Here is an 11,339-nt window from a genome sequence, read left to right as displayed (position 1 = left end):
GGTGTTCAGCACTGCCAGCACCCTAAAATATTGTTTCTAATTTAGACGCTCTTGTTTTGTAGAAAAATCATTTGTGCGACTCATCTGAAAGTTTTGCTATATAAGTCTATACATGATTATATATATAATTAATGTAAATCTTTTTTGTTATAAAATTTTCTCTTAAAAAATTTTAAAGACCCGTTTAGTTTATTGATTTAAAATTTTAATTTAAATTAATATGTGACTTTACGTAATAATTTTTTATTATTTTAAATTTTTTTTTATTATAATAAAATTTAAAATTTAAATTTAAATCGATAAAATAAAAAGAATATAAATTTATGTTTAAATTTTTTTATTCATAGACCTAATAAGCTGGCATGGGACATGACATGAACGAGTCAGTCATTATGTACGTTATGATGCCTTGCACATGTTTGTCCACTTATTGGAGACAAGCTTGCGTTGATGGGGTTTCATTCTGTTTTTACTTTCATCATTGGTATATAATTTTCAAAGCGAAAAAAAAAAAAGAAAATGTATAGTTTTAAGAATTTTTGCCAGCAAGGATTGTAGATGTGGAGTGGTGATTTAAAGACTCGTTTAGTTTGTTGATTCGAGTTAAGATTAAGATGTGATTTTATGTGAAAATTTTTTATTGTAGTAAAAAAGTTAATGTGACTGTTTCTGAAAATTTTTTACTAAATCAAAACTTAAATTATAAACTCGAATCGGTGAAATAAATGGGCGTGAAAACCTGAACTCATATTTCATGTACAAGCACACGACGTTTTCTACTTCTCTTTCTTTAATTTAATCACCTTCCCAAGTTGCTTTAAACTTGCTAGTTTTCAGCTCAGATTGTTCTCACCTTCAGTTATTCAATAGAGTGTTTCTGTGTATTTGCTTAGGATTAATCTAAAATGAAAATTGTCACTGAACTTTACACCAAAACCAAATCCATTTTGGTCTCTAACGCGTCTCAAAATTGACCTTGCTCTATTTTATTGTAACAAAATTAGTCCTTTGTGGGCTAGTTTTTAAAAGAAATTAAGGAACCATTTACCATCTGGTGAATTATTGATTACTAAGTGCTTATTTGGTTGATAGATTTAAACTCAATTCAAACCGTGTTTTTTCACATAAAAATTTGAATTTAAAAAATTTTACTACAGTATTTTCTCATAAAAATTTTAACTTTGATTCAAATCGGATTATTTGAACTCATGAAATTCCAAAAATGGGTTATAAATATTCGAGATATTCTATAAGATGTTATAGCATACATTTACACGAAGAAATAAACAAAGTAAAAGAAAAAAATGAACATCATAACACACCCTTTCTTAAATAAATTGATCCCGCTCTCAATGCCACTAAAATGTTTATTTTACCCTCACTTAAAATAGCACATGACGACACGTGGTCTATTCTGTTCATTTATTTACGCAGATGTACCAAGACAATGAGACGTTTGGTTTATGGATTATAATCATGTGATTAGAATTATTTTCAATTTACGTGTATTTTTTGTGAGAGAAAAAAATGTAATAAACCATAAACCATAATTCAAATCATGGTTTGAATCCTCCAACCAAACGTCCCCTAAGTTGCATAACGGCATCAAGAAATGTTTCATTACAAACAATAGATATGCTCTTTTTATTTTTTTTATTTTTTTCTCTCTCTTCATAGGGAAAATTTCATTAATAAATTAACAAATTACACAAATAGTCACAAATGACGTACCGGGGAATTCGACCCAAACATTGAGAACAAGTATGCTTTTATTGCTTCAACATACAAAATGCTTTTGCTGCTTGTGATGAGTGCTCATTTGATCAAGTTTCAATTGAAAGAGTAGACTCCAAATCTCCCAAAAAGAGTGTATGATCACCCAATGGCAATACTCTTCTTCCCTTCTCATTAGCAAAGCTAAGATGCATACATGAATCCACCAATATGCTTGTTGAAGTAGATCCGTTTGAAATTGTATTCACACTGCTAAATCCTATTAGCTGTTTCTCTGGAGCGCCTTGAACAACTTTCGGCGGTCTAGAGAATAACAACACAACATGCGCACCATCCATATCTCCTACATTCATCGTAGAGATTTCCACAGAGAATCTCAGTGAATCGCAAGATGGTACTGCATCTATGTATATGTAATCAAGTTGATCTCCTACTTGGTGTATCGCATTTTCGCGGAATGCATCCTCGAAAGATCCTGATACACTAAGTTTGCTTGGCACTGACAAGAATCTGTAAGTGTAGTTGCTGTAGCTCAGGCCTTGTCCAAACGCATACACCCTGCTACCAGTGTAAAACCTGTAGGTTCTTCCGGGATAGCCACGAGAAGGATCAGCCCGCATTCTCATGTCATTCATCGGGACATTGGTGAAGGCCTCAGGGTACCAAGTCATTGGAAGCCTTCCACCTATGCATCATTAAATCCAAAAATAATGTTAATGCTTAGCTGCATAGAAACCCATCTTTTAGAAGGTTGAATTCAAGCTAGAAGCAAAAGTATCTACAAAAAAATTTTTCCTGCCAATTTTTAGATACTAAGGGCTTGTTTTTTTAGAGTTTAACTTGAGTATAATTCTTAAGTTGAATTTGAGTTATAACTTGAGTTGAACTTGTAACTTGAGTTTGTATTTAGTTGTGTACATTTGAGTTATGGTTTGAGATAAGAATCTTTTTGAGTTTGTGTTTGAGTGAGTCAAAACTTGAATTTGTATTTAGATAGTATTTTAATAAAAACTCAATGCTGATGAAAAATTTTAATAGGGTATATGGGTCGGGTTTTATTCGTCTTTTCGTTGTCAACGCATAGAAAAAAAAAACCATCTCAATCAGAATTAAAACGAAAAAGTTATAGCATTTTTAATAATAGAAAAACTACTGTTAATTAATTTGAGTTTGAGTTTCTGAACTTGAGTTGAAGGGGAAACTTAAACTCGATTTTTAGTCCTAAATTCGAATTTGAACTCGAGTTTAAACTTAAAAGAACATGAACCCGAATAAAGTTGTAACTCGAGTTGCATTTTTTTGAGTTTTTCACTCAAAAGAACAAGGCTTAAAACTTCTGCACGTAAGCGTTTTATCGTAATGACTATACGTTGGGTAGAACTCATTTTTCAGGACCAAGATAAAAAAAAAAAATTATTATTTCCTCTTAAGTGAGGATTAGTTCATGTATTTTAATACCAACCTGGATTGACATCTCCAAAGATTATTTCGGCAAGCGCTCTTCCACCTTCTTGCCCTGGGTAGCCAACCCAGATCATGCTTGCAATTTGTGGGCTTTTCTCAGCAAACAATACATCAAGAGGTCCACCACCAGTAAGAACTAGAATCACCGGGTTTTTACTGGCAGCGGCCACAGAGGATACAAGAGCCATCTGTTTTCCAGGTAAGAGAAGACTAACTCGATCATGATCTTCCGTTTCTTGGGACAAGTCAATACCAGCAACTACAACAACATAATCTGCTTCTTTTGCAATATTAATGGCCTCATCAAATCCCTCATCGGAGTAGCATGAGACGTTAAAGCAACCAGCTGCATACGATGTTTTCTTTACGTAATCTCGGAATCCATCAAAAAGGCTCTTTTGGCTGCAGGGAACTCCTATTGAACATAGAAATGACCCCGTTAGTTTAAAAACCATATCAGAATTCCATCAGTACTATGCGTGTAAAACAGGTCAAGTGTTCAATTATAGACGGAAAACTTTAGAATCTCGAAGAAGATTTATATAACACGAGTATAGCATAAGCCAACACTATAATCAGTTTATAATACCTGTATAGCCACCACCTAATTTAGTACCATCATCAGCCAACGGACCAATAACAGCCAAGGAAGACACAACGTCCTTTTTCAGCGGCAGGAACTTCTTATCATTCTTAAGAAGCACTATTCCCTGTCTTGCAGCTTCCAGAGCCAATTTCTTGGTCTCCGAGGTGCAAACATCTTGAGGTCCCAACCTTCCATATTTCCCTTTTCTAGGATCCCCATCAAAAAGGCCAAGCCGGATTTGAACAGAGAAAAGATTAATCAATGCTCTGTCTATGTCTTCCTCTAGCACCTTCTCTTGTTGAATCGCAGCAAGAGTATGTCGAAGCAAGTATGTTCCACAATTTATATCCATTCCTGCAAATGCCAAAATTTCTTTTCATCTCTTTGTTAAACTAATACTATACATTGTTGCCTTTACATTGCCAAGAATGTTACAACAAAATTAATGGACAGAAAATCGGAAAAAAAGTAATAAAGACCTGCTTTAAGAACATCAGCAACCGCATCTTCGGGATTTTTGGTGTAATGCTGATACTCAAGGACAGTGGCCACGGCATCACAATCTGAAGTAATATAGCTGTACTTCATTCCAACAAGGGACATAAATACGAGGCTTATTCAATCAAGTTCAACATCCAATTTTTTCTATCTCTATTCTTATCAAAATTAGAACTCTAAAAAGTAAGTTTACCCTTTCAAGCCCCACTTATCCCGAGCTTGCGCCAAGAGATCCTTCTGGGCGCAGGCAGGGACCCCATTCACTGCATTATAGGAACACATCACGCAGCTGGCTTTGCCTTGCTGCACACAACTTCGAAAAGGTGGCTGATACGTATCCTCAAAATCTTGGTCTGTTATCTACCACAAAACGATATTTTAGGGTAGTTCTACATATCTTAAGATTTAGTCCTGAACATTATCTTGACTGAACTGTCATTATTTAGAGTTAGAAGAAAACTTAAATGAGCATATTTAGCAACATTCAATGCAGGGAAAAAAAAAACGGATATCATAATTGATGCATATATTTTTCTTCTCTATTCAATTACTAATTAAGAACCGGGCCATTCAAGTTATGAATCTCAAAAATTTTTGCATTATCCAATAGCCTGAACTACAAGTTACAACACACCAAACCCAATTGACATCATCAAGCATTAGTCAGCATTACAAACAATGAAGAAACTGTCCTATTTAGAGTAAGCAGAAAACTATAACTAGTTAGCATATACATTGAATGCACTGACAAGAAAACTAGGCTGTCGTTTGTTTTGTTGATCTGAACCACAATTTAAACCTTTTTACTACGTTGTTTGCTCTCAAGAAAATTTTGAATTTCTATTCTAACCCAGTTCAAATTATAGACCATGCTATCCAGAAAAAAAAAAAAAAAAATCTTACCACAGCATTGAAGTTATACCTACTAAAACTCCCCCACATCTCCAAGTCATAAGCAGTCAAATGCTTGCAACAAGCAGAAAGCATCAAATCCCCACTTTTCCCATCATCATCATCTTGATCATCTTCCAAAACTCTGATCTTTTCTCCAATCCCACTTTCAATCCGACCATTCCCACCCTGAAAGCCTTTGACAAACTCAACGGCAAAGGCGGACCCCACCATGGGGTCCTCCCCGGGGGTCTCCTGGCCCCTCCCCCATCTGGGGTCCCTAAAAACGTTGACATTCGGCGCCCAAAAGGTCAACCCAGCCTGCCCATAATTGTACATGGCCCGGGCCTCGACGGCGACGGCGGAGGCGACGGAGGACCAGAGAGAGCGGTTGAAGGAGGCGGCCATGAGGAGGACCTGGGGGAAGGCGGCGGCGGCGGCGATGGAGCCATTGAAGGAGACGCCGGGGCCGTTGGTGGCGAGGCCGTGGAGGGACTCGGACCACCACTGGTAGGCGGGGATGCCGAGGCGGGGGACGGCGGAGGCGTTGTTGGAGAGCTGGCGGATCTTCTCTTGGAGAGTCAGATGGGATATGAGGGACCTGGCCCGGCTGCTGATGGGGAGTGAGGTGTTGCAGAATTGGTAGGAGTTTTGCTTGGGTGGTTCGCAAGGAAATAATGGTTTTCTTGTTGATGATGATGAAAATGATGATAAGAAGAAGAAGACGAAGAAGAAGAGTGGAAAGTGAGGAGGCATCTGAGTGTTCTGAAATGGGAATTGTGTTTTGAGGTTTCTTTTTTTCCTTCTGGATTGTGGGAAATGGAGTCGAACTTCAAAGTGAAGTGGGGATCTTAATGTGGGCATTTCTTCTTCTTCTTCTTTCTTTTCTTTTTTTTTTTTTTTTTTTTTTTTTTTTTTTTTTTTTTTTTTTTGTCAAGATTGGGATGAGAAGTGTGGTGGGGTGTTTTTTCCGTTTATTTTAGCGATTTAAATTTAAATTTAAATTTTATTATAATTAAAAATTATTATAAAAATTATGTTTAATTTTTTTATTATAATTAAAAATTTTAATATAAAATTACATTTTAATTCGAATTAAAAATTTAAATTTACAAATTGAACGAGAATAATATTATTAAGTCATTATTGCTCCCTATACGTTGACATCATGGTGTATAAAAATTGTAGTAGGTTCCATTAATTTTAATTTTCTCAACGTTTGATGAACAACTTGAAATCAAGTGATGATGATATTTGGGAGTAGGATTGAATTTGCACTTGAGCCACACCCTACCTTACTCAATGACATTTGATCTAGTTATCATTCTTATTTTCAAAGAAAACTAATATACATAGAAGAACAAAATAATGAGTATACAAATTTCACCCTGCACTTGTATTGTTCTCCGTGTTCGAGCTTGTAATAAGGATGTTTATCACCTCTTCTGTTTAGTCGTTAGCTTGTTTGTTTTGATCTTTGGGATAGTTTTATTGTTTGTAATAAAGGCGATGGTTTCTCAATCCGACTCTCGGTTAGTTTATAGTTTAGTGTGGAATTCGGCGATTGGTTTAAGACCGTTGTTTGACTAGGTTTTGTTTGGTGTGTGGAATTTACTTTCGCACCCTTTATAGGAAATTTGTTCCGTTATTGGGATAGAGGGTCGCTCCGACGTCCTTCCGAGTGGAGTAAATACCAGTGTGATGTCCTATTGATCTGTTGTCGATATTGGTACCACATTGCGGTTTCTTAACCGTTCAATGACATTTCGAGTGCTATTCCAGTTGTTGTTTTTAGAGTCTTTGTCCCTCCATTGTATTTCTAGCCTTTTCGTGGCTTTTCAATAACTGTCCATAATTATTTTCTTTTTACCTTTGCTTGCTACGCTTTTCCCCCCTCTTTTGATGAATAAAAAAAAAGCTTTATTATTACATGACAAAAAGTCTTGGCCAATTACAAAGTTGAAGAGCAGCCTCATTTGCGGTATGAGGAACATAAACAAAAGAAACAACAAACACTGCAAACACAAGTGACGTTTGGTAAAGGGATTCGTACCCTAATTTAAATCATGGTTCATGGTTCACTACAGTGATTTCTCTCACAAAAAATACACGTAAATAAAAAATGATTCTAATCTCATAATTTTAATTCATAAACCATATGCATCATCTAATGCTTCATAAAGCAATCCATTTATCATCAATCAAGTCATCAGGAGTCCTATATAACTTGAATAGCAAGCATATGAAAATGCACTTGATATAATCTGTTGAATCAAAACCTAATTTCTGCACTTCCAAATAAACTCTAGATCAGCACAACCAACATAAACAAGTAGGAGTGTCGTCTACAAATGAACTGTCTCGGAAGAAAATCCAACGAAAAAACCATCTACAACAGATTCAATCCGAATCGCTTCTGATCGGACGGCCCATGAACCGTTTGTTGTACCGATCGAATGGATTGAGCTACCGGGCATGCAATCTTTAAAGAGGTGCAACAATGTTTCATCTCCATCACCACACAACAAGCAAGAGATGTCTGATGAGTGAAAAAGCTTGTTTTAGTAGAAATCTCTGGTTGTCAAGCGATCTGAAAAAATTCGCTCAAAACAAAATTTTATGCCACTTGACATCTTTTCCTTCCAAATAATTAGTTTCAAAAGATATCACGACATCCAAAGCGAAATCCTTAGTCCTCCTCGTACGCTTTCTTGACAATGAATTTGCCAGAATTATTAGCTCACCAAATTAGTTTAACCCTTCTTGGTGCTTCTAGTGGTGTAATGGCCATGAAAGCTTGGGCAAACTCAACATCAAGAGTCCGTTTAGTTCGCTAATTTAAGTTTATAATTCGAACTGAGATGTAAATTTACGTGAGAGTTTTTTATTATAATAAAAAAATTTGATGGGACTGTTTTTGAGAATTTTTTACTGTAATAAACTCGAATTATAAACTCGAATCGGTAAAATGAACGGGTCTCAAATAATGTCTATTCCTCCCAAATAAAATGGTAGGAATTTTGGCCAAACTCAACCATGACTCGGGCTTCAATTGAATCACCTCTTCGGCCAATACAACTCAATGAAGTCCTTTTTTGGGAGACTCTGAGGAATGCCCCGAAAGAGCTGATCTTTTGATTCGTGCAATCACGTATTCGAGCTTTTGATTTGTACCCCTCAAATAGATTGGCAAAGGGTCAATAACATATAATGTACTAAATTTGCCCCCAATCAAAAAGTTGTATTAGTAATCTAAAAAGATTACCATCGATAATCTACTAGATGCCACCAATCGCTGACATCAATTATCAATTGCTTCACCAAAAAGTAATCTGGTGGATTATCTTTATAAATATACCAGATTATTTTTTATTTTCAACAAAAAAAGGATGGATCGTGTCTGGTTATCAAAAAGTAATCTATATATTTTTTTTTTTTTTAATTTAAGAGACAAAACACATTGACCAATATGCGAATATATTCCTTAATATCCATCACATTTATCAATGAACCAAAACTATGGGTAATTTACAAGATTTAATACAACATATTAGACAAACTTCTGGTGGGCAGGTCCATTTCCTTCCCAAAAAATTATATAATTAACAATATTAAAGATATCCAAAATGCAACAACGTTTTAAGCTTACTATAATTCTTTAAACATATGTTCCGACAAAAATCTACATTTATATGTGGAGATCGATGCTACCTCACATGGACAACAAGATTCTGAGGAACTACATTGGCGTTTCTTCGGCCCTTTTTGGTACTTCAATTTCAATATATTTGGGTTCTGCGACAAGAAGAATATTTCGTCGTTTATTTTAGGTGCTCGGAATATTGGGCCCAATAAAATACTGCAGATTGAAGCAAAAATGTCAAACTGGGCGTGTAAACAAACGATTGCATGTGAAGAAATGAGATTTTTTTGTAATTCCCATGTTGTACGCCCATGAAGCTTTTAATCAAGGCCTAGACTTGTGAGAGCCAAAAAACAAAAACAAAAATCAAGGCTTAGAGTAAAGTATAATAGCAATTATCGAAAAATGTTTAGGTACAGCCAATCTAGGTTTACTGTCTCTTCGGCCCCGTTTTGGTGCACTATTGGAGAGCTTACTGGGGCCCATTGCTTAATCAATCGAAAATGAAAACTTTCAAGATTAGCGTACTGAACAATTTTTATTATTATATATGTTATTTTAGAATTTATTTTCATTGATCAGATCGAGCACATAGGGTGCGAGCCCAAAGTCAATTAATTCTCATTGGCTAAAAGCAATCTTCATCAAGACAGCTGATAAGGTGACTCTTACTTCTGAGTTTCATACTACAGGATGCATCACCGATGTCCACTAGCATTGTTTGTAATTATCCGCACATAAATTTGAGTCAATGCCTATACTAAACACAGGGCCAATTTAGATCAAAGGGTTGTGCATTTAGTTAAATAAGTAAATTTAGTAAAGATATTTGTCATCATCTCAAAGAGAGAGGGTTAATTACGGACTAAATAATAATAATAATAATAATAAAATAAATAAAATAGAAGGTAAGCCGATGATTTAAACCTTAAAATAAATTTTGAAAAGTATGGCAGAAAAGTGGGGTGTTGTTTTTAATTTGCTGAGTGTTGATCCAAAAATCTAAGAGGGTGTTTGTTTTATGTATTCAGCATTGATTCTGAATCATGAATCATGATTCTTTATTGTTAGTACCGGTTTTAGTTTTTTAACACTTTTTAAGACAATATGAATAATACAGAAACATAAAATAAAAGAACACGAGAGAAATGATATCGCGGTTTGGTAACACCCTACTCCGCGGGGCCACGCCCAGATAATGAACAATCCACTAAGAACTCTTTTACAATTCAATTGGACTTAATCTACCTGAGACTCCATCTTTAAGAAGACGCCTATGAACTTGCAATTTTCTCAGTGGACTTGAACAGCAAGATCCCCTCGACTTTAAACATTGGAATCCCTCCAACTAAGTTTTTCTCTCGAAAAACACTCAAATCATCTCTCTCAATACAAGTGCTCACCCCTGTCTCACAACCCAGTAAAAACTCATCAAGAGGCGTACAAAGACTTAAGGAACACTTTCAATAAATAAGCAAGTTGTGAATAGCTTGACACATTTTCAATTAATTCGCGGAACCACATCTGTTGCAGATCTTGTTGCAACAACACTGCAACATAGCTGTTACGGCCAACTTTTTCAAATCCAGATGAATCAATCTTCTTTAATTCTGAAATCTTCCCAAAACTGATAAACGAACCTAGACACGTTCTTAGGCAACATAGGAAGATCATCCAGCTATAAAATCTCAATCAGAATCAATCAAATCAATTTTCCATCTTTGAATCAATGGTTGACTTAGAAAAATAGAAACTAAAATAAGTTTCTGGATTTTTTAAAACCTGCCAAAAGAAACTTGCCAGCTGCATAGACATTTCCAAATGCAATCATCCCAGCAAAACATTCCCAAAATAATGCCAATCAAATCCGATTACAATCATCAATACACAAATTAGAAAACAAATCCCAACAATCTCCCCCTTTGGCATTGTTTTGGCAAAACTAATAATAGCAACTAAAACACAATACTTTTTGCACCAATCAAGTTTCCAGACTACTTACTCCCCCTTTTTGACAAAAATAAGCCAAACATTCTAGAAAATAAGCAACACGTTCCTGCAAATCGCTCCCCCTGAATCCTCCACGAGTCATACTCCCCCTGAATATGGTATTCTCTGATGCATATTGCTTTTATCACCTATCAAAAACTTGAAGTGACCATTACCACAATACTCAGATTTATTAGTACTAATACCAAAAGAAGTATAAGCCCCAAGACACCTTAAATCAGATTTCCTTACCCACACACATCTAGGAAATTTATTTTGCACATCAATCTTTGCTTTAGGTGTCCTTCTTGTGAATACGGAATTTGATGGATTAATAATCATACATCTTTTTAAAGCATTCAAGTATTTGCAACATCTAGGTCTATTGTGGCTAGACAAATTACAATAGTGACAGATAGGAACGAACCTGTTTGTTGCTTGCCTTGTTACAACAAACTTCTTGTCTAATCTTACCCGAGATTTCTTAAAAGACTGCATCATAGTACCGGTGGCTCCTTTCATAAAGACAGTCTT

General features: G+C 35.5%; 1 protein-coding gene across 1 annotated transcript; it reads right to left on the bottom strand.

Moving 5' to 3' along the window:
- Nucleotides 1–1,576: 1,576 nt before the first annotated feature.
- LOC21399178 (probable beta-D-xylosidase 6) lies at nucleotides 1,577–6,070 on the bottom strand. Its single transcript, XM_010106817.2, has 6 exons — nucleotides 5,186–6,070; nucleotides 4,476–4,642; nucleotides 4,264–4,361; nucleotides 3,788–4,138; nucleotides 3,197–3,613; nucleotides 1,577–2,419 (listed from the first exon to the last, which is right to left on the bottom strand). The coding sequence occupies exons 1-6, from the start codon at nucleotides 6,035–6,037 to the stop codon at nucleotides 1,824–1,826; spliced, it is 2,481 nt and encodes an 826-aa protein (XP_010105119.2). The 5' UTR covers nucleotides 6,038–6,070; the 3' UTR covers nucleotides 1,577–1,823.
- Nucleotides 6,071–11,339: the final 5,269 nt, after the last annotated feature.

The sequence above is a fragment of the Morus notabilis genome, unplaced genomic scaffold, assembly GCF_000414095.1.
Source record: "Morus notabilis unplaced genomic scaffold, ASM41409v2 Scaffold502, whole genome shotgun sequence".
Lineage (NCBI taxonomy): Eukaryota > Viridiplantae > Streptophyta > Magnoliopsida > Rosales > Moraceae > Morus > Morus notabilis.
This window is presented reverse-complemented; position numbering and strand designations above follow the sequence as displayed.

Excerpts from the sequence above, each read along its gene's own strand:
- LOC21399178 (XM_010106817.2), bottom strand. The coding sequence starts at position 6,037 with ATGCCCACATTAAGATCCCCACTTCACTTTGAAGTTCGACTCCATTTC. Across the intron at positions 3,614-3,787 it reads ATTAGGTGGTGGCTATACAG|GAGTTCCCTGCAGCCAAAAG; the intron begins GTATTATAAACT and ends TATGTTCAATAG. Across the intron at positions 2,420-3,196 it reads CTTTGGAGATGTCAATCCAG|GTGGAAGGCTTCCAATGACT; the intron begins GTTGGTATTAAA and ends AATGATGCATAG.